Source organism: Herpailurus yagouaroundi, unplaced genomic scaffold (genome assembly GCF_014898765.1).
Source record: "Herpailurus yagouaroundi ecotype Mexico unplaced genomic scaffold, PumYag 196, whole genome shotgun sequence".
NCBI lineage: Eukaryota > Metazoa > Chordata > Mammalia > Carnivora > Felidae > Herpailurus > Herpailurus yagouaroundi.
Window position 1 is genome coordinate 13,710,639 of NW_024412427.1, and position 27,479 is coordinate 13,738,117.

The following is a 27,479-nucleotide window of genomic DNA, read 5'->3' on the forward strand; positions in this document are numbered from 1 at the left end:
GATCAAGACTCGTGTGCTCTACCGACTGAGCCAGCTGGGCTCCCCCAAGACTACATTTAAAGAGGCAATGATTTTGGGCCATCTGGGTGGCTCACTTGGTTAAATGACCAACTTCGGCCCAGGTCATGATCTCACGGTTTGTGGGTTCGAGCCCCGTGTCGGGCTCTGTGCAGACCCCTTGCTTGGAGCCTGGAGCCTGCTTCGGATTCTGTGTCTCCTGCTTGTGCTCTGTCTCGCTCTGTCTCTCAAAGATAAATAAATGTAAAAAAATTTTTTTGTAAAGAGGCCATGATTTTGATTTTCTGTTGCTTGCTATAACTGGTAACTATCCCTGCTCTCAGAGACCTGCGGGGAATGCTCTCCCCCTGCACCCCACCCCCACCCCAGGTCCCTGTTACTTGTCACAAGGCAGAAGTATGCATTTATTTGGGGACTCATGTATTCAGGAGCCTTTGGGTTTCTGCAGGGTGTCAACCAAATAGGGACAACAATTTCAGCCTCACTCAAAGAGCAACAGTGCAGAGACAGTCTGAAACCAGGCAGGGCACAGGGCCTGGCATTCAGCAGGTGCTCAACAGGGTAGAGGAGATGAGGAAGCAGACTCTATTCAGTCATTAAGCACCTGCTGTGTGCCAGGCTCTGGCCAAGTCCTACATGAGTGGCATTTAGGCCTTCGTCCCTTCCTAGCTTCCTTAGGGACTTTATGAAGCCTTTTCCAGGATCATTATCTAACTCAGTAATTGTGAGGATAATAATGGTGGTAATGATGTAATGTAGGGGTTGAGACTTCAGGCTCTGGGGTGAGGCACACCTCGATTCCAACCAGGGCTCTGATGCTTTGGGGACCGTGGTGCTTTGGGCACACGGTCCATCTTCCCTGGGCCTCAGTGTCCTCTTCTGCAAATGGGATTCTAGCAGTGCCACTCGGAAAGGTTGTGGTGGGGACGCATCCTGACAAGGATGCAGCGACTCCTGACACTTTGCCATTGATCTGACTCTCCGTTGTCCATAGCCCACGCCTCCTGGCACCATCCCCCACGGAATCCTTCCAGCCACACCGTGCCCCAGGTACATCGCCTCCATTTTGCAGATGAGGAAACTGAGGGGGCAGACGGCTGAGGGGCAGGGGGAGTCGAGGACCTGGGCGCTCTCCCCGTGTCTGACTCCCAGGACCAGGGGGCAAATGGGGCTGGGGGCTGGGAGGAAGGGGCTCTTCTCCTCCACCCTCTCCCCCCCTTCCCTGGGAAAGTCCAACAGGTGGCAGGCCGAGGCGCTGGGGGCCATTGTGCGGGGGGCCGGGGAGGGTCGGAGGGCCCAGTGTGTGTCTGGAAGAAGATGGATGCCTTCATTACCATGTGAATCCTGGGAAACTGCCACCGGGGCTGGGTGGTGGGTGGGCGCGGGCCCCAGGGCGGGGGGCTTGGCGTTCACAGGCCTGGACCACACAGCAGCTGGGAAGGGGGTCCCTGTGGAATCCTAAGGGACCCATTAAAAAAATTCAGATAATGGGAATTCCCCTCTTGTCTAATTTCTTATTTTAGGACATCTCCATCCTGTGGGGCTTGAGAGAGACATCGATTGAAAACAAAAAGATTTTCTTTTTTTAAAGGACAAAAAAACCCTTGTTTTCCCCCTCTCCGTTGATAGCGCTGCACATTTGGGCCTGAACAGTTAAAGTCAGAGCCTTTCACAGCATGCCGCACAGATCAGCAGCTCCGTGGGGGCATTTTCCAGGCTGTTCCCTGAATGGCTCTTTCATTCCTGTAAAATATGTCCTAGGTAAATCCAGGGTGATTAGCAAAGGGTTGCTGAGCAAATTGGGAGAAGCAGGTTTTCGGCCTAAAAAACAAAGATGTCATCAATTTGACTGGAGCAGAAAGGACTGGCCAGTGCTTGGAAAGGAGGCAGGCGGTGGAGGAAGATAAGGGTGATCAGAACAACCCCAACAGTGACCAGTCACCAAGCACCCGTGTCTCACGGGTGGGAGAACTGAGGCTTCATAGGGACCCACGCAGAGGGGAGCACGGACCACAGAAGGAGACCTGGAACACAGACCCACACACACGTAGGCAGGAAGAAGGTTGCAGAAGTTCTTCCAAGTCAAGCTTTTCCAAAAACCCTTTTATAAGCCTAGACACTCTCCCAGTCATGCACGATCGATCTTGCTCTCTCTCACACGCACACCAGGGCAGGCATTTGCTCACAAACACACACCCTTAAACACAGCACAAGTACATGTTCACAGACGCAACCAGGTGGAGGCACATCTACAAAATGACGCGTGTGTCTAGTGTGCCTTCACCCCCTCTCCCCCATTCCAGCTGGGGTGCCCCAGCTGGCCCTTGGGGGAGCCCGAGAAGCGGTGGGCATCCAGCTCTTAGCAGCAAGGGTGGGCACCTGCCTGCGGGGGACAGGCACGTGGAGGCCTTGAATGCAGAGCCAAGGGGCTCATTCTTCTCTGGGTTTCCTTCCGCTGTCCCCGCAGGGCTGCTCCCAGGCGGGCGTGGGGCCGGGCCACTCCACTCTTTAGCTTTGGGGAGGGCAGGGCCCAGAGGGGAGGAAGGGCTCACCGCAGATCCCAGCGGGTCTCATCCGCCACACAGGGGTCTGCCTTCACATGCAGATAGCCTGTTTGTCTCACCTGGTCTGCCTTTAAATGACAAAAAAGGTTGGATGCAGTCAGGCAGGGCATTAGCTGAGTTGACAACTGACCAAAATGGGAAGGGGAAGGTTGTTAACTGTGGAAACAAAAAAAGATGTCAACATAGATGCAGCCTAGATATAATTTGCGTTACAAAAAAGACATAATGAGCATTAAAAAAAAAAAAAAACCAAAAACAAATCTGAAATCTATGTTAAAGTATCAACGGCAGGCAATAATCTCTGGGTGGCAGGAGTATGCTGTTTTCCCATTTTTAAAACACATATTCTAATTTTCTACAGGGCATGGATGCAGCTTCTGGATAGTAACAGGTTTTTGTAAATGATTGTTTAATGGCATAAAAAATGACAAGGAGGTGGTGGCCTCATGGGAGCCCAGAGCTTGGGCAGGCTCTTGATTGCAGGCGGGCGGTGGCTGGTGCCTTCTCTTCTGTGCCTTTATTTTCCTCATCTGTATAATGGAGACTCGCCACATGGAGGGCGATGTGAGCTTTAAGGGTGTACTGCATGTAAACGCTTGGTGCTCGGGACACAGTAAGTGCTCGATAAAGGCAGCTGCTCTTCTTATTCTTCCAGTGAAGGTTTTCTGCTTACACTGCCAGGGTACAGTGTCATCTGTACCGCCCGCAGGGAAGGGTGTGCACGAGTCCCCTAGGCTGACTTCCTGTGCAGGTTCACACGCATAGAGATCCACCCATGTGTGCACACCCAAACCGTGCACATTGCACACACGTGGAACATCACGTACATGCGCAAAGTGCATGCAAACAGGAGCCAGACCCTTGGCCCAGGGCCCCTCGGTGGGCGGTGCTGACACCCTCTCAGTTCTCCACCTCCAGCACCCTTGTCCCCGATTCTTTCAGCTGAAAGTCGCTGGAAATCTAGGCTTTTTCCTGGCACCTCACCTGCTTCAGGGCTGCTTCAGGGGTCTTAGGACATTTGTAAGGGTGAGAGTGGTGTGGGTTGAATGACCTCCAAGCAGGGGTGCCCGGGTGGTTCAGTTGGTAAAGCATCAGACTCTGGATTTCGGCTCAGGTTAGGTCATGATCTCAGGGTTTGTGAGATTGGAGTCCCACATCCGGCTCTGCGCTGACAGCATGGAGCCTGCTTGGGATTCTCTCTCTGCCCCTCCCCTGCTGGCGTGTGCACTCTTTCTCTCAAAAAATAAACATGAAAAACCCCCCAAAAACCTCCAAGGAGAAGGACAGAGGTAAGTAGAGCTGGGACATCTGGGGTTGTGGCCCTGCTGTGCTACAGAGGGACATCTGGATGAACTTGGGTCCACTCTCTGGCCTGCTCTCGTCTATTCATGTCCATGGCCCTTGCCCTAACATCACTATCACTGGCCTGTAGCTCCACACCTGGCTTCCTGACCTCCATTTCTAATGCTTAGAAAGGACCATGTCACTCCCTTGCTCAGAATCCTTCCTTGGATCCCCACTGCCTCCAGGATAAAACCTACACTCCTTGGCCTGGCCTGTGGGACCTGCTTACCTTTCCTCATTTCTTACTCTTTCTCACTCTGCTGGCTCTCTCACTCTTTCTCACTCTCGCTCATCTGGCCCCTCTGCTCAGACTGGATCTCTCCTGGAAGCTGTGATCTCTCCTCTGTGTATTTGACTTGGAGTCCAACAAATTGTGCAAATCACATCCTTGCCATTTCCTAGCTCTTCAGGACCCTGGGCAGGTTTCAGACCCTTCCTGAGTTTTAGATGCCTCCTTTGCCAGAGGCAGATAATAGTTAATATTTCTTTCTGCTGAGGTTGGATTTCTTTTTATTCTCCATTTCATTTGTATTATTTCAATTGTATTTGTTTTTGAAAAGTATGTTCACCTGGCTCAAAATTTTAAAAATACAAAATATACAAAAGAATACCAAATACAACAGAATTTTCCTCCCAAGCTGACCAATTCCTTTTTATCTTTCTGGCCCTCAAATTTACCCCAATGATATCTCTTTTTACACATCTGGTAGATGCTTTGGTAAATATTATCTATGGAGGACCTATTACGTGTGCTTCCCGTGATGATTTCACTTAATCCTCACAGCCACGCACGAGGTAGATGGGGAAACAGGCTCAGAGACAAGAAGCCACTTGCTTGAAGCTATACCTCTGGTAAGCGGTGGACTCAAGGTAACGTGTGTTGGTTTATGAAGTGCCTACTATGTGTCAGGCCCCTAGGGTACTGAGTGTCCTCATCTTTCGGTTATTGGGCCAGGTTCAAATGGTGGCGAGGGCGGCTCAGCCCTCTCAGAGTTGGTATTCTAGTGGAGATGGCCCATCACCGTCACCCCATTTCCCGGGTAAGGGAACAAAGGAACAGAAGGGCAAGAAACTGCCCCGTGTCATGTGGTGCTGAGAAAAGAGCTAGGAAAAGCAGACCCGTTCCACTGGTGGGGAAACTGAGGGCCAGAGAAAGGGAGAGGTTTGCCCAAGGGAGTTCAGGGACCACACCCGCTGACCCGACACCACGCTTGGCCGCTTGGCCGCTTGGCCCCTCCCCACAGGGGGCGGCCCCAGGTCGGGCCCCGCCCCCGGCGCTCGCGGCCGCGTCCCTGGCAGCCCGGGCGGCCGTTTCCTGCCTGCGTCGCTGGGCGGGCGGCCGGCCCATCTGGCGGCCCCCAAGAGGCGGCGCGGGGAGGCGGCCCAGACTCGCTGGAGCCAGGCGCCGGCCCGCGCCCCCCGCCCGCCCGGAGAGCCCAGGTGTGGCCGCGGCGGGGGTGGGGGTGGTGCCTTCCTTCCCGCTCGGCCCTTCCTGACGCACCCGCGGGCAGGATGCGTCCGCCTCCCAAGACCCGGCCTGGAATCGCGGAGGGAGTCCCAGCGGTGGGAAAGCCGGCTGGGGTCGGAGCACCCCTCCCCAGTATCCACTCCTTGTGAGACCCCGGGTAAGGCTTGCCCTTCCTTGGGGTGGGGCCCAGTCTTCCCACGTGTGCAAGGACAGATGAACTCTGACCTCTTGGATCTCGAAAGCTCTCGCCTTGCCTCTACACTTGATCTTAGCCAAAAGGCCGAGAAGCGATCTCTCGCCTTGCCTCTAAGGGACCCCGGACAAGATTGTGGAAACCGGAGGCACCACTCCTGCCACAAGTGTTGACATTATTCACTTTTTCAGCCGTTTCAAGTCTATTTCCCCATCACAGTTTCAGCTCGGGGTGGGGGTGGGGGTGGGCTGACCTGTGTTCCCTGCTGTGCCCATTGACTTGACCGGTGCCCAGCTCATTCCTGGTGCTGAGCTCTGACAGGGTTATCTCAAGGCTTTAACCCCAGAGATTGGAGCGGCCCTGGGAGGGTCTTACCCATTTCACAGCTGAGGAAACAGGACAGAGCGGGCAGGCCCCTCCAGGCACAGGGTGGCAGCCAGCCCTGCTCCGCCAGATGCGGACCCTCTTCTCCAGCGCTGCTCCCAAGGAAGGGAACCCGGAATCCAGTATCCTGATTTATGTCAAACAGCACCTGTGGTGAACACCGTGGTCTTGGAAGCCAGACATCTGGGTTCAGATCCCCCCCTAAGCACTTCATGTCTCTTTGCTTCAGATCCCTTTATCTGTAAAAATGATGGTACTACCTTACAGGGTTGTTATAACGATCACATAAATGTTTTTAAAATACATAACATCTTGCTAGAAACATGTTAAATACAAAGGAAATAGTATCAGGGCTCTCAGCAGGGCTGGTCCTCCCCATTGGAGCCCCCTGCTGCCTACTGTAGTCAGGGGAAATGGGAGGCCAGAGAGGAACACTTCCTCTATCAGGGACAGAACTTGGGGGTTTTGGAGCAGTTTGTTTCCCAAGAGTCCACCCCTACCCCTGGGTGAGGCTGGCACCAGGCCCACCCAGAGCCCTGCCCAGCCACCCGCCCACCCCCACCTCTCCCGCGTGCAGGCCCAATCCGTGCCCGGCCTGGTGCCATTTTTCCATGGGACTCTGGCGGTGGCGGTTCACATCTGGAGTCTAGACTCGGAGGCTCTGCGGGCCGGGCCTACCGCCCGGGCTGGGCCACCGCTGCCCGCTGTTTGCTCAGCTGAAGCTGGTTAATTGGAATTAGAGTGGCCTCTGCGGTGCCGGCTGGCCGGGCGGGCCCTGGATGGCCGCTGCCGAGGTCTGTGGAACATCTGGCCGGGCCAGGACGGTCATTAGGTGGCAGGCGCCCGGCGCCACTGCCACCTCAGCCTCCGCCGGGGGCCGGCGGTGACTCAATGAAGCCTTTGTGGGCCCTGGGCCGCAGAGCCAACCATGCTGTGTGCCTGGGCTGCCTGCCCCATCTGCTGCCCTCAGAGGGGCCTTGTTCCAGGACCACACGGCCTCCCCTCTGGAGGCGGCAGGAATCTGAGAAGCCCCTGAAAGGGACCCCATGGCTGGGAGAAACCTTTGAGATTTCCTACCCTTCCTTTCCTTCTCTGTAGGCCCAGAGAAATTGGGCGGCTGTCTCAAAGGTGCCCAGAACAGCAGTCAGTGACGCAGGCCCAGGGTCTAGAGGGGAGCTGCACAGTCCTTAGGAACTTTGGAATTCAGCGTGGATTGCTCGAGGTCATATCCACCTCCGTGGGCAACCCACCTCAATTGTCTCATTTGCACAAGGGGACTAATACTAGCACCTGGAGCCTAAGACGGAAATGAAGTGAAATCCCGTGTGGAGGTGTGATTACTATAGAGATACTTCTATTCTCTGCTCATACTTGTCTTCTGGCCACCTCCAAACTGCCTGGAAGCCACTGTTATTTCCAGCCTTTGAACCCGAAGCTTGGGCAGGAGAGCTCTGGAATGGGAGTTGGAGGCCTGAGTCTCAGACTGGTGGTCACCCCCTCCCACTTGTTTCTCCACCCAGTGACCCCGCACCAGGCAGGTGGAGAAGGGTGGTGCCCATGCCTCGCCTGGTCCACTGGAGATTCTCCTACAGGTCTGGGCTGCTTGCTGTCTTCAGCAAACTTTGGGGAAACGCTGGCTCTGAGATCTCCAGCTCTCGGGCCTGGATCACCTCCCAAAAGCACTGGGCCTCCTGTCCTCCCACTCCAGCCTCTCAGGGGCCCTGGCCCCTGTGCTGTGAGTGGCGTCAATGTGGGGGTGGGGTGGGTGGCTTCTAGCAACAGCATCTTCCTGGCCTTGCACAGTCATTGTGGGAACAACCCTGGGAATGAGCAGAATAGGAATGATGGGGGCTTGATCTCCAGGGTGACCTAGAGTCCAAGTGCTCTCCAGCTGAAGCCATATGGACATCAGGCCCAGAGAAGCAGGCTCCTGCCAGCATGGGAATAAAATTTAAACTCATCCCTGGGGTCCATGAGGCCCTGCACATTTCACTAGCTTTGCAAATACTGGTCCCTTTGCAGAGTCAGGTCGGCTTTTTGGTACTTTCCTTGTGGACTTGCTGGGATGGGTGGGTGACACATACAGCACCTGTCCCACAGCCTCATAGCCCCCAAATGTTGGAGGAAGTGGCAAGGAGAACTGAAAGGGTGGGGGTTGGTGGGGGGGGGGAATGAAGGCAGGCTCGTGGGCCCCCTCTGCTGGCTAGAGGGTATCCATGGGAGGCTGAGCTAGCCAGGCACTGGGTGGGCATCCAGGAGTATGGAAGGACCTGGAGGTCGGGGCCTCTCCCCCAGGTTGTGAGAGTTCACAGTCCCCAGGAAGGGGCTTGCAGGGAAGTTTCTGGGTGGGAGGGTGAGAGCTAGTAAAGTCAATGCAAGATGCTGGGTGCAGAGAACCCCTCCAGGGGCACAGTGGCCTGCCCGGGCAATGGGATGAATTTTTAATGTAAGGCAAAGTCAGTCCACAATACAAAAGTCTAAAAATCAGACCCACTTTTCCCACCTGGCCTCTGGGAGGGTGGGGGAGTTTGGGGGCTTCCTTTGCCTGGAGGGGATGTGAAGGGGCAGAAGAAGGCCAGAGAAGGGGGAAGAGGGAATCAGGCCATGGGAGGCCCTGCTGGAGGGATCCTGCTGCCCCCGCCCCTCTCCCGGAGCTGCCAGGCCTCCTGCGCCCTCTGCCCGTGCAGGCCTATGCTGGTCCGTCCCCGCCTGCCTGGTCTGGCCCTCAGAGGGTCAGGCACCAGCCGCATCATTTCTCCTTCTTCTCCAGCCCCTTCGATGCCGAGGCCTCTGTTCCCTCTTTGGATCCCTCTGTCACTGCTGCTGGATCCTTAGGATTTGACTCTTCATAACTGACCAAAAAACAAAACAATAAAAAACAACACCTTTAGAGGAGGCGGAGGAGGGAATCTCTGGGCCCCGCCTCCCCACCATCCCAGGAAAATCCCTGGGCACACGAGGAACACCAGCCTGGCATCCATGGCCCAGCATCTTCCAGTACTTGGCCCTGGCCCCACTGTATGCCCTCCTCAGACAGGCTGCTCTCTCCTTTCTCTGTGCCTGGTGGTGCCACGAGGTGGCAAGGGCAGTGGCAGATGGAAGAAGGGCTGGTTGGGCTTGGGTGGACTAACTTTAAGCTTCTTGAACTTTCCACTGGAGAGAGTGGGGGAAAAAATGGGCAACCAGGACGAGGCTATGGAGATGGGCTGCTTCCCAGAGCACATGGCAAGGGTCAAACAACTCAGCCCCAGGGGTGCAGGCAGGTAGGGGTTGCTCTACTGGCAAGTAGCAAGGTGCCACTCTCGAAGGCCACCACCCTGGCTTAGCTCTTGCTATGGGCCCCATTTATTGAACAACTGAGTTCACACCAAGGATAGTACCTGTATCTCTTCCCCAGGTGAACCCCATGAGGCAGGAATGTGGCCACTTACAGATGAACAGAGCGAGGCTCCGGGAGAGGAAAGTGATCTGCCCAGGGTTACATGTAAGAATATCTACTCCTGGACAACAAGGGCTGTACTGTTCACTCTCTCGCATGAGCCCCACGCTACCGGTGAGGACAGTGAGGTTCTAGAGCCCTGCTCCCGGCCCTGAGGCTGGGTGTAGTGACTGCCTCATGGCTGTGGAGGTGCCACTTGCTGCCTGCCCCTGGCAATGCTCCCTGCCCCGTACACTGGAGCTGGGATGTCTGCCCTACCTTGGGCCCCGGGGCAGTGGGGGGAAGCGGGCAGGTGGACACCCGCCGGGCATTACATGGCGCTGGGATTCTGCGGGCGCCGGCGGCGAGGGCCAGCTAGCTTCTGCTGCATGGAGTCGGCCAGGCTGGCTGGGGAGCCCGAGACTGTGGGGAAGTGGGTAAGTCTCGGGGTGTGAGGCAGGATTTCCGCTGAGGACTCGTAGCTGTGTGAGAGACAGAGAAGACAGAAAAAAGAGATGGAGAGGAAAAGACGGGGGAGGACAGAGACTTCTCTTGCAATGAGCAGGGAGCAGAGCCGTGTCTTAATTTTGTCTTCCTCTGCACTTTTGGACTCCGTGGAAAGAAGCCGGAATTACTAGGAGAATAAAATGACGCACCCGTACAAGGGGACACTATGCAGCTGTGCAAAAGAGCAAGGATGCTCTAGATGTGCACGTGCTGCTGCAGAAACGTCTCTGAGATCTACCATGGTGTGAAAAACCCAGATGCAGAATGCTCGGAGAGGGCCACCGGCTGTGCAGGAGCGTGCACGCGCACACGTGCTGTTAGGAGCAAAGTGTTCTCGGAACGTCTATGCGACAGAGCTCTGAGATGGCTGGGGTGTCAGGGGGTTTTCCTTTCCATGGCTATGAAATTTGGAGCCATGTGACTGTGTTACCTATTTAAAAATAAACAAGTGAATAAAAAAAGAGAGAGCCTCGTAAGGGAAAAGTAAAATAAAAGGTAAGGTGGAGAATTAGGGAGAGATGGAGAAAGAGAGAGACCACCTGCTTTTTCACCTTAACCAGAGGATATCCTGGGGGTGGGGGCAGAAGGGGTGTAGAGTGCCTAAGTGGTAGAATATTCAGGGAAGCCCAGCACCGAACAGGTGCCCTGGCTGTGGATATTCAGAGCTTGGCCCAGTGTGGACACAACAGGACTGGGACTGGCGGGAGGGGGTTACCCCAAGGCAGAGGGGTGGCTGAGAATGGATGGGCCAGAGGGTGAGGGCAGGTGCTAAGCTCAGACATCAGATCCCACCCCTGCCCCCAGATCTGCCTCCAAGTTCATCCCCCAGCCTTGCGTGAGTCCACAGGGCTTTGCCCGGCCAGGAGATTCGGGCAGGCAGGTTGGGAGCCTGGGGCTTCTAGGCAAGACAGGGAGGGCAGAGGCAGGTACGGGGGAGGGGGGTGAGTCACAGGTTCCCCTGCAGGCAGCCAGGTGCACAGATGGCCCTGGCAGGCACTCGAGGGACAACTTGGAGGCCAGGCAGGTGGAGCTGGGTGGAAGGCCCCCGAGTGGGCAGCTTCAGTCGCAGCTGGCAGCTATTTCTGGGTCCCTGGCAGGCGGGGTCAGTGGTGCTGGGGAACAGACACCTGTCAGAGTCACGCAGGCCTTGGGGTATGGGTGGGGCTGTGCACAGGGCGTGGCAGGTGTGCGTATGGCCACGGGGAAGGGGTATGTGTGTGAGTGAGACATTTGCTGAGACAGAGCTGTGGGTCAGAGCCATTGAGGCGGCTCAACAGGGACTGACATTTGATTTCCAACCTGGGGCACCTCCCACCACACTAGGATCCTCCCTGTTACTCACATGGGAAAGCTGAGGTCGGGGAAAGGAAGGACATGCCTGAAGTCATGTGGCAGAGTCAGGCTGGGAACCCAGGGCTCCTGACAGTGGGGCAGCCTGGGGGGAAACTCTCCCAGCCAGTCCCTTCTCAAGACCCAGCAGGCATCTGGATGTGGGGGCTGCCTTCCCCTGGCTCTCGGCCCGAGGAAAGGTGCCCGCTGGCGCCACAGGCCAGGCACCCACATGCTGGCAGAAAGGACAAGAGGTGGGCTGGTGGCAGGAACAATGTTCCCCTGGAGACGTGTACAAGCAGCCCCGGCAGGCCCCACTAGCTGCCTGCAGGTGCACCTGGGCCATGCGGACGTCCGCCCCCTGCCCTGCCTTACCTGAACATCTCTGTCACTTCTCCCTTGGCCAGTGCCACCAGGACGGGAAAGCCGATGCAGGCGGGGACCAGGTATAGAAGGGCAGGCTATGAGAGAACAGAGGCTGGTGACAAAATGCTGTATAGGGTACCTGCTCAGGGCCACGCCCATCACTCCAACCCTCTTCTGGGAGCAACTGAGGGACAGTGACTGCCCAGGTTCCCAGAGCAAGTCAGTGGCTGGGCCCTTACCTGGGGCTCCTGGCTCTCTGACCAGGCTGCTCCTCCTTGGGAGGGAATGCAAGGAACCCAAAGAAACTCAAGCATGCAGGGCTTTAAGGGTCCCCAGGAGTCTGGCTGGCAGTATCCTAATCACCTGGGACATCAGGTTCAAACAAACAACCTCCTGGGTGGGTCCTAGTCCCAGAGACTAGGGGGGTGGCTGAGAACAGATGAGCCAGAGGGTGAGGGCAGGTGCCGAGCTCAGGCTTCGGATCTCACCCCTGCTTCCTGAGTCTGAGGGTGGAAGTCTGCGTCCTTAACAAACACTCCAGGAGGTGTTGTTACAATAACATGACCCAGGCAGTCTGGCTCCAGAGCCTGTGTGTGGAGACTCCTGCTGAAGCTGGGTTTGGAGGGCAGGATGGAGCATGTGCTGGACACACTATGCCGAGCTCAGCCTCCCAAGGAACACTTCAGCCCATCTCCAATTCCCTATGACCATCCTCTTGTTCACAGGAGGAAGGCTGAGGCTTCGGGAGGACAGGGGACAGCACAGGCCTCAGCTATTAAATGGTAAACTGGGGACTGAACCTATTCTTTTCCCCACAGCATCCGAAAGTTGGACATTACTGCCCAGCCCTCCATGACCACCAATGCTCCCAAGGGCCTGAAGACCCCGTGAGACGTGACCCCACTTCCTTCTCCAATGTCACCTGACCTGCCCTACTCTGGCCACAATGACCTGATTTTGGTCCTCCTTGTCACCTCCAGCCACAGGACCTCTGCACCGGCAGTTTCTGCTGCCTGCGATGCTCTTCCCACCTTTGCCTAGACTCCTCCTCCTTGGACCTCTGCTCAGTTTTATTTCTCCGGGGAAGCCTTCCCTGGCACGGAGCCAGGCCCCCTTGTTATCCACTCTCAAGGTCCCTGCCATGCCCTGCAGCATTCTCTGGCAATGTGGAGTGGAACACTGCTGTATCATTGCAGACTTCAGCCTCTCTGCTGCTAGGCTGTGAACTTCATGAGGGCGGGGTCCACGGCCATCTTGGTCACTGCTCTATATTCCTGGCATTTCAGGAGGAGGCCTGGTAAATCCTAAGCAAGCGGCTTCTTCACGGGTGCTCGCAAAGTTAAGAGGGTGTCTTGTAGATGTAAGGTGAGACCTCACTCCGAAGGGGAAGCCAGCCCCTGCTCAGAGGACAGGACTCCAGAGCCCCCCAAGCCTGACCTTCAGACCATTTCTTGGCACCTGCCACGCATGGGTCATGTACCACACCGCTTCATATGTATTACTTTTGGAGCTAGTAACACAATCTGAGTTCTACAGACGATGCTACTGAGGTTTAGATAAGGAGAAATGACTCACCCAAGGCCACACGAGGTGTGTAAATGGCTGAGCTTTTCTCACTATATTAGGTGTTTGCTGAGTCAGGACTTGGGTGAGTTAGGCTTTAGGCCTTTTGGAGAGCGATAGAAATGACAATGACTAAAGTCCACACCAAAACCTGTGAAAGGCAGCCACAGCAGTACTCAGAGGAAAATCTATAACTCTAGGTGCATTTATTAGAAAACACCAAAGACTTGAAATAATTTTAACTTTCAAGTCAAGAAGCCAGAAAAAGAATAAAACACCAAAAAGTAGAAAGCAAATAAGGCAGGCAAAAAGCAGAAATTTGTGAAACAGAAAATGAAATAAATACAAACTTAATAGAATTTAATTCCTGAAAAGATCTCCTTATACTTTACAGATGAAGAGACTGAAGATCGGAGGAGGGAGAGGACTGCCCTAATCACACAGCTGGCTAGGATGTGGCTCCAGGTGCCTCTGTCTCTAAGTCACCAGCACCAGGCTGGGCAAAGTACAGGGCTTCCCGGGGGAGGGTGGAAGAAGTTTGGCTCCCTCCAGGCCTGCCTCACTTGAGGGCCGGGGGCCACTGAGGCTCCTCTGAGAGGTGGCGACTTTGCTATCATCACAGGAATACACGCCTACTATTTTCCTTCCTCTCAAGGCACCGAGGAACCTCTCCAAAATTGGCGCTGAGGAGAGGCTAGGATGTATGGCTTGGGATGGTGAACTGGGTGTCAGGCTCCTGGCTTTCCATCTGGCCTCTGCTCTACTGTGTGACCACAGCTAAACCGCTTCCCTCTCTCTGTACAATGAGGACACTTGATCATCTTGGAGGGGGCTTTTCTAGGAGGCTGCCAGACCCCTGGCTTGGAGTGGGTTTTTGGTAGAGGCTACATGGGTTGAAAACCACTTAAGCAGCACCACTGGGACTTCCACCTAGGGAATTACTGGCACTGGGATTGCCTGTGTCATGGAGAGGAAGAGGGTCTTCAAGAAACAGGCTGCCCTTGTGTCCTGGATCCCCTTCCCAAGATTTCCAGGGGGAGGCCCAGGTGGATGATGGGGCAATGGCTGGGCTGCTGCTTAGGGGGCAGCACAGGCCTGGGGCCAGGGGTCAGGAGTCCGGGGCTCCAGCCCGGGCCCAGCTTAACTTGCTGTATGACCCAGGAAGTCTCCTTTTCTCTCTGGCCTACAGTGTCCCTGCACAGAGGACCACCTCTCCAGCCAGTATGGGAGCTCCCAACCGGATCCTTGAGTCTAGCCCAGGCAGCGGGCTAGGCTGCCACCTGGTGGCCTCTGGGGGAATGGCTCCGGGCCTGGAATCTGGGCTGGGAGCAGAGACCTCCCAGACGACTCTGAGTTCGTCCCCCAAGCCAGGCCCAGTCAGTCTCGGAGACCTTCTTGTCAGGTGTGTGTCACTCTCGGCTTGCAGGCCATTTGGGGTAGAAGTGAATAAGACATGGCTCCTCACTGGTTCTTGGTTTCTCTACCTATAGGCTAGGGGACTCTGGCCCTTGGACATTCTGTAGAAAGAGACTACTATTTGGTTCATAAACATCACAGGTACTGTAGGAACTAAATGAGTTAATGAGCAAAAGGGTTTAGCACAGCGCCTGGCACAGAGTAACTGCTCAACAAACAGCTCTTGTGATTAATTCAAAGGTGGCTTCTCTGTGGCTGGTGCCCTGGGGAAGGGAGAAAGCGGGGGAGCAGAGGGAGTGGAGGATGGAGGGGACAGTGACAACAATGACAGCTACTACTACCTGGGCCAGGCACAACTGTGAGCACTTTCCTTACGCTAACTCATTTCGTCCTCAAAAAACTCCAAGCTAGCTACGATTAACTGATCTCACTTTTTTTTTTCTTAATTAACTACCAAAGGAAATCAAGCAGGACTTCTGCAACCTGCCCACAGTCCTGCTCTGAACAGATGGGGGAGTCTGGACTTCCTCCCCCGAGTCCCCTTGGCCTTCATTTCACCCAGCCTCTCCCACTGCCAGGGGTTCAGAGCCTGGGCTTGGTTTCCACGTGTCACAATCTGGGATCCTTGCTCTAGCACATGCTTGCCATGTGGCACCTGACTTCCAATTCCCTTACCTGCTCGTGAGGACCCTCGGGAAGAACTGAATGGAGACTGGTGTACGGGAAGGGCCCTGCTTTCCAGTACTCAGCAAGCCCATCTGCTGGCGGTCTCCTCCTTGTCGCCCCCTCCTCAGGTCTCAATAAAAGCTCTCAGCCCTCATTCACCCTGCTTCACTCTGCGGCGGCTCAGTACCCATCTTGGTGGGAGGAGGAAGCAGAGGCTGGATGCTTGGGGAGTCAGGGAGGGCCCCGAACAGCTTCTCCCTCATCCGGTAGGGTGGGCACCGGGCTGAAACACTCAACACCCACCCGACACTGTTCCACTGGCCCCACTCCTGAGGCTCAGAAGCTGCAGCCTCTCTTTCCCAGTCTCCCTGCAGTAGGGGCCATGTGACCCTGATCTGGCCCATGAGATTCGAGCAAAAATCTGACAAGTGTTCCGGGAGAGGTTCTGCCTTCCTGATGAAGGCCACAGGCGTGGCTGGTATCCATGCTCCTCTCCCTTGCCACTCATGTGCCTGTGCTCCCTGAAGAAGCAGCAGCATCCTGCCATGGGGGAAAGGCCAAGGGTCACAGACGTGCGCACTCTGACATCGTTGGGGAGCACCTACCTCTGGGTTGCTTGTGTATGCAACAGACAAGCCCCAGGTATGTTAAGTCCCTACTACCTGCAGTGAGAACATTCCCAAGGCACCGAGCACAGTCCTACTCACCTGAGCGTGCTTGAAGATGTGCATGATGAAGATGGTAAGGCCCAGGCCGAAGATGTAAGCTGCGAAGCTGGTGTAGAAGTACGTGTGGGTGTTCTTCTTTAAGCTTCAAGAAGGTGTGGGGAGAAAGAGGAGGAGGGTTAGTTACAGGCATGGGAGCAGCGCCACCTCTTCCACGGGGAGAGCCTCCATGGAGGCTGGCTGGGACGGCTGAGAGTTTGGCACTGGCTGTGTATTCAGGTGCTGCCCCAGCCGTGTGTCTTTGGACAAGTCACTTTCCTTCTTTAGGCCTCAGTTTACTCATCTGCAAAACGGGAAAACCATGACCCATCTGCTCAGTGGTTGCGAATATCAAGCGCCATGACCTGTAACAGTGGCTTTAAGACTTCAGCCAACATACAAGCTCCCTAGAAAGCTTGTAAAAAATCCCTCAAAACCAAAAAAAAACAGCAGACTTTAGGTCCAAATCCCAGGGAATCTGATTAAATAGGTCTAGGGCAAGGACTAGGAATCTGCATTTTTATTTATTAAAAAAATTTTTTTTAATGTTTTATTTATTTTTGAGACAGAGACAGACCATGAGCGGCAGAGAGAGAAAGAGGAAACAGAATCCAAAGCAGCCTCCAGGCTCTGAGCTGTCAGCACAGAGCCCAATGCAGGGCTCAAACCCACTAACTGTGAGATCATGACCTGAGTCGAAGTCGGACACTTAACCAACTGAGCCACCCAGGCGCCCCCAGGAATCTGCATTTTTAAAAATTATTTTTCATATATTTTTTAAAGTTTATTTTTGAGAGAGAGACGGAACAAATGCGAGTGGGGGGGAGGGGCAGAGAGAGAGGGAGACATCTGATCCGAAGTGGGCTCCACACTGACAGCAGAGAGCCCCATGTAGGGCTTAAGCCCATGAACCATGAGATCGTGACCTGAGCTGAAGTCAGGCACTCAACCAACTGAACCACCCAGGCGCCCCTACATTAAAAAATATATATTTATTTTGAGAAAGAGAAAGCACATGCAGACGAGTCGGGGAGGGGCAGAGAGAGGAGAGAGAGAATTCCAAGCAGGTACTGTGCTGTCAGCACATAGGCCGGATGCAGGGCTTGAACTCACGAACCATGAGATCATGACCTGAGCTGAAATCAAGAGTCAGATGCTTAACCGGCTGAGCCACCCAGGTGCCTAGGAATGTGCACTTTGAAAAACCACCCAGGAGAATCTCACATGGGGGAGTCATGCTTTGAGAAACACTGATGCAGAAGCTGCAAAGCTGAGGTATTACTTTTCAGTACAGTGGATGTAACAGTTCAGCAACCTGTTCTGTACACTAAATAGACCCTGACTACCTTGGATAAAGTGCCAGTAGCTTCCTGGAGGCAATTCATCCAAGATCAGCCTCAGAAGGGCTGGATACATTGCCATGACGGGACTTCCCTTTCACATCAGCTCTATGACCTCCGTGTGTTCCCAGCACCATCTGTGGAGTGAATGAGTCCTTCCAGTCCTTTTTCTCCTTGTCCTGGCTGCTGCTGAGCCCAGAGCTGCAAGTGCTCTCGAAGCTATGCTGCCGTGGACCCTGGGGTGAAGCTGACCACTTCGGGAATGCCGCCTGGATTCTGGAACCAGCTCTGAAGGGCCAGTTGATCCTGCAAATCCAGGCTAGGAAGGAGATCCCGCCTCTGAGGGTGCTGGCAGCCGAATGTGAATCTGTGTCCCTAGCCAGTGGCCCAGGGACTCTCCTGGGGTTCTCTCTGTATTGCCTCTGAACAGCCAGGACTACAGCCAGTTGGCACAGATGTGCCTCTACTTACAAACTGGCCAGGTCCCTTCCAAAGGCCGCCTGTAAGCCCATGTTCGTGAGCTCCGAGTGGTACTACACAAATAACCCGGATGTACGTCGGCAGGGTCAAGTTTCACAGGCCAATTCGATTTCAGTGACACTGGTAGTTTCTTGCTATCACTGTCAACACCATTACTGCTTTTGCAACTACTGGGCACGAGGAGATTAAGAAAAGTTCATGAACCACCTCGAAATTCAGCATACATGCTGCCAGCCTTACACAGGGAAGACCGGGCGCCACCTGCTGGTGGGAGGCCCAGGGGCCCAAGTGCTTAGTTAACAGTGCAACCTCTTCTGTTGGACATGGGGACTCAAGTTGGCCCCCTTCCCTCTCCCTGTGCTCACTTCCTACAATGGACTGAAAAAATCTGAGTAAAGAGAGGGCGGGAGCAGCTAGAGCAGCTGGGATGCAGTGACCCGACCCTCAGTTGATAATACATGGTGACGGCTGACTGGGCTGCAGCTGGGTTGCCCCGAGGCCCTGTGCTTACTCCCTCCAGATTTTCTTGGTAATACACTACATTCAGAATGCGAAACCTTAGCACAGAAAGGTCAGCTCACTTGGCAAGGACACACAGTAAAAGCACCGTGAGTACCACTAGGACCTTTCGCGTTTAAATCTCTCGGACCGTGATCCTTTTTTCTTTCTGGCCGTAGGCTCTCTGAACACTCAGATGTCAAGTGCAGACAAAATCAGAATTGCACTGGCTGCCGTGGAGGTGGAGGGTCTGATCTCCAAGTTACTCTTCTGGGAGTCTGAAAGCCTCTGGGAAGCCCCTGGAGTACCTTGCCCAGAGAAGGCCCCCCACTCATGGAGCTTGAGGGCTAGAATTTCCAGGTAGCTTACCTGATGTCAAAACGTAGCAGCAAGGCAATGAAGATCCCTGTGGGCAGAGAGCCAGGGTTAGACGGTGGCAGGGAAACTGGCACTCAGGAAGGCTCGGGGATGGAGTCCCCTGCCTGGGATGGGGAGGAGTGGGGGGTAGTAAACTAACACGCAACCGGGTCCCCAACCTCGTGTTCCCAGTCATGCAGCAATCACTGGGGAACAAGGGTGTGGCCAACACTGCCAACTGCCAGCAGAAATCCCGCTTCTCTGCCATCAGGCCACCTAGAACAATGAGAAGGTCCCAGGGGTTTGCTTTGGTCTGGGACCACACTGACCCGGCACCTCAGAGCACCACACTGTGTCACACTGGGCCCATCCACCCGTATGTGTCTTGAGGCCTCCTAAGTACCAGGCACTGTAGGCAACAGTAAGCAAGACCACTGCGCACACAGAGCTCAGCTGAGGTGGCAGGAGGTAGACAAGCTGATCAAACAGTAACAAAATGCAATGTAAGATCATACCGTGAAAGGGTGCTTTCTGTGTCATGGGAAGGTCTATCAGGAGATATGCCAGGTTAGGGGGAGTGGAGGGAAAGAGGAAGGCAGGCTTCTTTGAGGAAGTGACACTTGCCAGGGAGAGGGAACGGCACGTGCAAAGGTCCCGAGGAAAGAGGGGCTGGAGTTGTGGCAGGGGTCAAGGCGCCAGCTGAGATTGCACGCAGCCCAGAGCAGGAGATGCAGGGGCTGGACCAGCCATGCAGGGAGGGCCATGGGGCATAAGGAGGAACTGGGTCTCCATCCTGACTAAGGGAACACGTGGAAGAATTAAATTACAAGCAGGGGAAAAACCTAAACAGATTCTGAAAACAAATCATGTGGCAATTGCTTGCTTGGAGGGAGTAGGAGCAAGAAGACCACCTGGAGGCCCTGGGGGAGGGCAGGAGAGGATTAACTCTGTCTACCCGCTGCACTCCTATTCGCATTTCAAAACCCAGCCCAGACACCCCCAAAAGCCAGAGTCCCCGAGACACAGCAGGCTAGCCCAGACTCTGTATGCTGTTCACATACCAATGTCTGTCCCCCTTACTGGTCTTTGGGCTCAGACAGGGCAAGGGCTGTATCTCATTTAGTTGAGAGTAGGCTCTCAAGAAACAAAACATTCTGTACTGATCAGAAGCACCGAATGGCAACATACGACTTTTTTATTTTATCTTATTTTTTACTTATATTTTTAAAAGATTCTATCCTTAAGCAATCTCTACACCCAATGTGGGGCTCGAACCTACAACTCCGAGATCAAGAGTCACGTGCTCTGCTGACTGAGCCCTCCAGGCGCCCTGACACAGGACTTATTTTAAATCGGGAAATCAATTAATCCTCCCTGAAGACCATGAGGCTGTGTGTGAGAAGGAGTGGGCGGGTGCAACGAGAAGATACATGCTGCCTTTCTGGAAACAAAGCTGGGAACCCAGTGCCCTCCCCCCCGCCCCCCACGGCCGAATTCTACATCTGCTCTCCTACCAATCCAGGGGCCAGAGTTCTGCTAAGAGCTTTCACTCCTAGTAACGCATCTGGTCCTCAAAACAACGGTGTGCAGCAACCCGTTATCCTCTGAAGAGCATCACTGGGGCGCTGTGAGGGTGCCATCAACCTCCACCTACAGAAATTGCTCAAAGACTTAGAAACACAGGGACGTGCAGTGACGCCCCGTGCACGCCTCAAGTCCAGAACTATAGCCAACAAGGATACCGGGGAAGTCTGTGGGGGTGCCTGGGGCAGTCGGTGCCCTGCACAGTGGGTTGACTGCTTTCCAGGATTCAATTTCTTCTGTCTGACGGAACTGCGTCTCCCTGCCTCCCAGCACTGCAAATTATGGAAACTCCTGAGTTCAAGACCATACCCCCACGTGCCCAGGAACGTGAGCAAGTCTCTGAATCTCAGTTAACTCATCTGTAAAATGGAAATACCCTCTAGCTCCCTGGGCTGCTAGGAGCAGCAAAGACACTGTATGAAAAGCATCCGGTACGGTGGTGGGCATGAAACAGGTGCCTGGCGAATGGTAGCTGTGCTCATCATCCTCTTCTCACTGTAACTGCTCGTAGAGGGCAGTTCTGACAGTGAAGCCCTTCTCTGCAGACAGACAACTTGACCTGAGTCCTGGCCCTGGCCCTGAGCCAGTGTGTGAAGGTGTGTTAAGTCCATTTACTTCTGAGCCTCAGTTCCCTCACTGGTAAAAGAGAAAACCGCTGCCTTACCGCACACAAAATCCAAGTGTCACGACGGAAGTGCCTGTGCCACCTCAGGTTATTAGAACTGCTGTTACTTCTTCGAGTGAAGAATAGGTTGGCTTTTCATTTGTTCTTTCTTTCAAGCAAGCACCAGGGGTGCTTCTGATCCTTTGAGTCTGAGCCTCTGGACTACAGAAACAAGTGTCCCCTTTGGACCCCTGTCACCAGGATGTGCGTATCCCGGGCACAGTCGCTGCAGCTACGCGCAGAGCAGCAGCTGAGTCTTCTGACTGGTGGTTCAGGCTGCCGGCACCCCAAGGCAAGGCTGTGGGCCCCCAGAGATGCATGCCCACAGCCACAGGTGCACTGGCGCCCACATGCAGACGGTTCAAAGGTCAGCTCATGTGGACGAGCAGGCGCGTGCCACACGTCCCTCTGCCCAGAGTACAGGAGCCCACGCTCATGGCGCCGGTGTCCACATACCCGGGCACATTCTCCTGGGAGCTGGGGGAGGAGGACCACAGGGGCCTTGGCAGTTCTAGCATATTGGTAATGCCTATAAACATTGGCAAGGGAAGCGTACGTGTGTAGGTGTGAGAAGGGTCATGAACTGTGTTTTTCACAGAACATGGTTTGGTCGGCCACAGACACTTTTGCAGCTCTTGAGTAAGGTGTGTTCCGTCAGATCAGAAGCTCTGTGGGGACAGTCTCACTCACTGCCGTCCCTCCAGTACCCAGCTCAGGGCCAGGCATGTGACTGGCGCTCTACAATGTGTGCTGAGACCCTGGGCTGAGCCACGGGGTGGGTGTCTGGAATCGCCCGGCCTCAACCTTCCAGGTTCCCGGCGGGCGAGACTGTCTCACAGTGCTCCTGCCCCACCTTTCAGTCCCTCCACCACTCGCACTGTGGCCCCCACCCCATCCCCGTCACCTGGAATGACGATATCTCCAAGTCCCAGCATGGCAAAGTTGTCTGCCTCGAGGCCCTTCTCCAGCAGGTCCTGGGGAAACACCACTGTGGGGGGTAGGCGGGGATGTAAGGAATCGGCGAAAGCCCAGCTCAGACCACCTCCCAGCCTCCCCACCTCTGTGACACAAAACTTGCACACCTGCGGTCAAGGGGGCAGGGGAAGTAAGAGGATGCTAACAGGTTGAACGGCAAAGCCTCCACCTGGAATCACGGCCAGTTAGAAGAGGAAGAATTGAAGCTAAGACTCATACACCATACCCTTTCGGTGACCTCTGATAGCTATGGAACCCTTTGGTTAAGTGGGATTGACCCTAAAGCCACAAAAGAGACCAAAGAGCCCATGCGGTGCTGACATCTCAAAGGCTTTCCGTCTCACTACAGCAGGGGTAGAGACAGGTGGTGGGCCTGGTCCGCAGCAGGGAGCGCCCCGGCTATAGGCTCCTTCTGGATATGCTGAATGGAAAAGGCCACATTCCTACACTCTCTGTACTTAAAGCCCCCCACTCGAAAACCACACTGACCCACCTGCTTATTTATATAAACACACACTGAGATAAATGCCTCCTTCTGTGTCCAGTTACGGCAAGAGGTGGCTGTCACTGGACTTCACCCACAGCATCTTGCAAGCTATGCAGGAGAGCAATTAGGTGTGGGCTTCAGGGTCAGACTGAGTGGGTCTGAATCCTGGCTCTGCTTGTGACTTTGCACAGGTTACTTAACTGCTCTGTGCCTTAATTTTCTCATCTGTGAAACAGGTATAACAGAACTGACCCCATAGAGCTGTGTGAGGATCAGATGATTTGCACACATTGTTAACCGTCACCCCATGCCTTCTTTTTTTAAATTTAATTTTGGTATGTTTTTATTTATTTTTGAGAGAGAGAGAGAGAGCAAGCGAGCAGGGGAGGGGCAGAGAGAGGGAGTCACAGAATCTGGAGCAGGCCCCGGTCTCTGAGCTGTTAGCACAGACCCTGCTGTGGGGTCTAGCTCTGACCAATGATATGTAAGCAGAGGTAAACTGGGGGAGGCTTGTGCCTCCCTAGTGAACACCCAGATGCCCTTACCCTCCCACTTCTTCCCACATTGAATGCACAGTCAGTGATTTACAGATCTCCTCATTCAATCTTCCCAATCCTGCTACCATCCACTTTGAAGTGGTGGATGTGGAAACCAGGCCCCAGAGAGGCAAAGTCTCTTGCCTAAGGCCACACAGCCAGCAAGTGTCAGATCTGGGATTCTAGACCAGGCAGCCTGACTTAACCACTGTGCTATCTTTCCTGAGCTCTACGCCTAGCAGTGGAGGGCAATGGGGCTTCTCCCCACGCTGGAACCCAAGTATGATAGTGTCACTCCCCCCTTCAGAGTCTTCCAGTAATTCACTCACCGCCCACTGGGCAGCCCAGGCTTCTTGGCACGATACTCTTGACTTCCCCAGCCTGGCCTCTTTTCTGCTGCTCCCCTAAACTCAGCCATGAGAATCCCTCCCCGATTCTCTGCTCCCGGGGCCCTCCATGCATTTCTGTGCCTCTGCCCTTTGCATACTGCTCCCGCCTGCTCCACAAACATGTGTTCATCCTTCATGAAAGCTTTCCTGGCACCATGGCTGGCTTCATCTATCACAGCACGTGGGGAATAGCTGCTGTTCCGGCTGGCCCAGCATCTGTTCTCCTGCTGGAGAACTTCCTTGCTTTACATCCTTAGTTCTGGGGGACGGCCAATTCAAATACTGTGCTCCCAGACACTGAGGAGGGCAGTGACCCAGGCCTGTCCATTGTGATACCCCATCTTCCCAGTGGGAGGGCCTGGCTCATGGGCTGGGTTGGGCCCCATCAGTTTATTCAAGCCCAAGCTGGCAGAAACCCCTTTCCTCGGGGTGTCTGAGCCGGGACCATAGCATCTGGGAGCAGCGTTGGCCAGGAGCCTGTCTAGCTCATGGAGGCCAGTCTGCAGCAGTGGTGGGTACGACTGTGAGAAGGACAGTTATTTCTTGCTTCTCCAAGGCTGGCTTCACCCTGGCTGCCAAGTGCCCATGGTGCTCACTTCTCAATGACGATGCCTTCCCAACAGGACGCTATCCTCTTCCTTGCGATCGGCCTGACTCATCCCATCTTCTTCTTTGGGTCTCGTGATCCCAGGAGGTGACTGAGTGGCTTGAGCCTTAAACGTAAAGCTAATCATACTTTTCCCACCTCCTTGCTGATGACCAGTTTGGATTTGGGCCTGTGGGGGAAAAATTTCTCTCTGATGAGAGAGACACAAAGTTCCCTCTCTGCCCCTGGACACGGGCAGTTAGTGCTAGGAACTGCGGCAGCCAGCTTGGGACCACGGAGTGATGAGCTGAAGGGACAGGGGAACGTGTTGAAGACGGTGGTGTGGACACTGGAGCAAGCCAGCTCTTGGGGCCTCCACCCTGTGAGGGTCATTAACTCACTCCTGAGACGCTCTGCCATGGGCCTGCTATAGCATGAGATAAAATTTCCGCACTGCTTGGGGCGCCTGGGTGGCTCAGTCGGTCGAGCGTCTGACTTCGGCTCAGGTCATGATCTCACAGTTGACGAGTTCGGGCCCCGTGTCAGGCTCTGTGCTGACAGCTCGGAGCCTGGAGCCTGCTTCGGATTCTGTGTCTCCTTCTTTCTCTGCCCCTCCCCTGCACATGCTCTGTCTCTCTCTGTCTCAAAAATAAATAAATATTAAAAAAAAAATTAAAAAAAAATTTCCGCACTGCTCACTGATGCCTAGGTGCCTACAGCTAGACTTTCTCATATTTATACAACGGGTAGCTACACCAAAGAACAAAACCTGAGCAGTGGGAGGGGTCTGGGACAGACGGCGCCCATAGCTAGGCATCCAGTGAGGCTTCAGGTCTCAGCGTGGAATCTCCTTTCCTGGAGGGTCCTCGCACGCCCCACCACAGGCTGTGTCAGATGCCCCCTCTGTACTGGCTCCCCTCCAGCTCATCCCGTGTCACACTCCACCGGGCCCTAGCGGCCGGACGCCAGGACCTGGGCAGAGGGTGGCTGCGCACGAACACAGCCAGATGAGTCTAAGAGGGGAAAGAAACCAGCCTGAGACACAGGGAAGCCTGGGGGAGGAGGAGGTGCATGGGGAAGAGCCAAAGGAGAGGTACTGACCAAAACAGGACCACGAGGGGAAGGGCCATGAGGCAGAAGCAGAGGGGCTCCCACAAGGATGTGGTCACTTACGTTTTATTGGTGCCTCAAAGGACTTGGCCACTGTCACCATCACGTTGGTGCCAAATACCTAGGAGGAGAAGACAGGAGTCTGGAGGGAGGTGAGGGCCAGGTGGGAAAGAATGGCTGTCCTAGGGGTTCTGGATGCGATGCTGCCTGAGATCCGCAGGGAGGGGCAGGGAGTGAGGAGGCGCTCCAGAGCAGATGTGAAGCTGAGATTAGGTGGCCACCGATACTGGTCACATGGACACCTCATGGGGCTCCTGGTTCTGGGCAACAAACGGACGATTCGAAGGAGCTGGAAGAGGGCCTCTGATGGCCACAGCCAGGCCTCCTGCTTGCCCAGGGCTCTGCCCCTCCCAAGAGATAAAGTCCTTCAGTACCACCCACTTAAGGTGGAGAGAGGCTGCATGAGGCCAGGGAAAGGGGGCCTAAGTCAGGCTGACCTTGATGCCTCGGCAATGCCTGTCGGGAGTGTGTGTGGCAGGTCCCTCGGCCCAGGGCTGGTGTGTGCCAGGGCGTGCTGCCAACAGCAGCCTCTGTCCTCGGATCAGTGCCCTCGCTGGGCCCATTCATCATCATTAACCGCCCCTGCCTGAACTCTGAGTCTCAGTTCGCTTGCTGGGAAGACATGGGAAAGGAAGTGCCCTGCCAGGGCCACCAGCGGGAAGAGGCGAGAGTGGCTGGAAGGCACCGGGCACACCGTGGGCTCGTAGCCGAGGGGGGAGTCTGTCCTCTCATCGTTTCACAGATGAGGGCAAGTGGACCCAGAGAGGACCCGCTCCGGGGTCTTGCCTTCCACCAGATGACTGCCACCGGGGCCAGAGAGACAGGGAGGAGGCAGCGAGGGGCCCTCTGTGTCCCTGCCCGACTCACCCAGAAGACATCGTAGATGAAGAGTCCGCCCAGCAGGATGCAGCCGGTGCTGACATTGTTCAGGTGTAGGAGCTCCACCCCGTTAAGGGAGAAGGCCAGGCCAAAGAGGTTGTTGGCAATCCAGTGCTGGGGAAAGGGGGGAGTGAGATCAGCTATCTGCCCCCTCTGCCCCCACGTCCCCTCCCCCGGCCCCTGGCTCCTTACCTTCCTCAGCAGGTACCAGACGCCCACAATGCTGCTCAGGCCCAGGCACACCAGGTCCTTGGCGTCAAACTCATAATTGATGATCTCTGGGCAGAGAGGCCGGGTAAGTCCACTCCCCGGGGCGGGGCTGCCCCTCCCACCTGTCAGCCCCTGGACGGAGGAGGGCATGGCTGTGGGCACCGTCAGAGCCTCCCCAGCACCCACCCCCTCCCCGATTTCCTAGCAGAGGGACTGGAGGCCCAGAGAGAACTCAGGCCTGGCACAGGGTCAGTGGGAGGTGGTCTGAGGTGCTGGAAGCACAGACACAGCATTTGTAGCTGGGTGACCTTGGGGGAGGCAGTTCCCTCTCTGAGCTTCAGTTTCCTCCTCTGTAACAAGGGGGTTGCAGCACCTCCCCGATAGAGCCGCCACGGGGACCAAGTGAGATAGTCCTTAGAAAGCACTCAGCACAGTGCCTGGCACACAGTGGGTGCTCAATGAATACTAGCTGCCACTGAACCCCAGTCTTTAGCTAGGTCCCAGTTCATTCAGGAGTCTCTCTACTTTGCCACCAAAGGAAACCAAGAAGGTTGCTGGCAGTCCTACCTCACCAGCAGAGGAGGAAGAAGAAGTAGGTAAGAGTGGGAGGCCTGGAGAGAAAGCAGGAGGGAGTCCGAGTCTGCTCCCGTGGGGAGCCCTACAGTAGACGTCCCTTTACAGCCAATCTCTGTCACTTTCAAGTTTCCTAGTGAGGAAGCCTAGGGAGGTAGTGGGGCTTGCCCACGATCACGGAGTGCAGTCATTTATTTCAGATTCTGGAGTGGAGTGGACTGCTGGTTGGCCCCAATTTCTGTTCTCTCCTCTGCGGTAATAGCACCCTGGTGATTTTTAACTGGACATGAGGTCAGTTAGCTCACGGCCACATCTTCTGGCTTGCCCTGTAGCTAAAACGGGCCCATGATACAGCTGCCTCTCCCTCCCTGTGGAGGGACGGTACATCATCCTGGGCCTAAGGGCCACCCGAGTGTGGCAGAGTACAAGACAGATGAAACCTGGGACCCCAAAGACTCTGTGGTGTAAGCTTAGCGTTTTTTTTTTTTTAATTTTTAAAAAATGTTTATTTATTATTAAGAGACAGAGCATGAGCATGGGAGGGACAGAGAGAGGGGGAGACAGCAGAATCCCAAGCGGGCTCCAGGCTCTGAGCTGTCAGCACAGAGCCCGAGGTGGGGCTCGAACTCACGGAGTGTGAGATCATGACCTGAGCTGCAGCCGGTCGCTCAACCGACTGAGCCACCCAGGCGCCCCTCATAGTTCTCAATTTTTTTTCAAGCCAAAGAACCCCTTTTCCAAATCTTGGTGGGAGAGTAATCACACTAAAAGTAGGTATGACACAAGGAGCCATGAGAGCCAGCTTGACTGA

The 27,479-nt window shown here is 54.9% G+C and overlaps 1 protein-coding gene and 1 long non-coding RNA gene across 9 annotated transcripts in view; one reads left to right on the forward strand and one right to left on the reverse strand.

Annotated features, from left to right (window-relative positions):
• Positions 1-5,231: 5,231 nt before the first annotated feature.
• LOC121012346 (uncharacterized) lies at positions 5,232-15,390 on the forward strand. Of its 2 annotated transcripts, XR_005782065.1 has the most exons (4): positions 5,236-5,551; positions 12,410-13,181; positions 14,344-14,556; positions 15,030-15,390. It is a non-coding gene; the product is annotated as an uncharacterized LOC121012346 (long non-coding RNA). The 2 variants fall into 2 exon arrangements; XR_005782064.1 differs by having other exon boundaries at positions 5,232-5,551; positions 12,410-14,556.
• Positions 8,354-27,479, reverse strand: part of HM13 (histocompatibility minor 13) — a 38,873-nt gene continuing 19,747 nt past the window's right edge. For 2 of the 7 annotated variants that reach the window (XR_005782060.1, XR_005782062.1), the window contains 9 exons: positions 26,078-26,217; positions 25,874-25,999; positions 25,010-25,067; positions 21,768-21,851; positions 18,628-18,664; positions 15,944-16,046; positions 11,601-11,686; positions 9,669-9,871; positions 8,734-8,823 (listed from right to left, as the gene is read on the reverse strand). Coding sequence is in view for 3 of the 7 variants with exons in the window: in XM_040447413.1 (XP_040303347.1) it covers positions 8,721-8,823; positions 9,725-9,871; positions 11,601-11,686; positions 15,944-16,046; positions 18,628-18,664; positions 21,768-21,851; positions 25,010-25,067; positions 25,874-25,999; positions 26,078-26,163 (830 nt within the window). In the remaining 4 variants the exon portion in view is untranslated. Of the gene's footprint in view, positions 8,824-9,668; positions 9,872-11,600; positions 11,687-15,943; positions 16,047-18,627; positions 18,665-21,767; positions 21,852-25,009; positions 25,068-25,873; positions 26,000-26,077; positions 26,218-27,479 lie in introns of all 7 variants that reach the window. The other 5 variants (XR_005782061.1, XR_005782063.1, XM_040447413.1 and 2 more) reach the window with 4 other exon arrangements.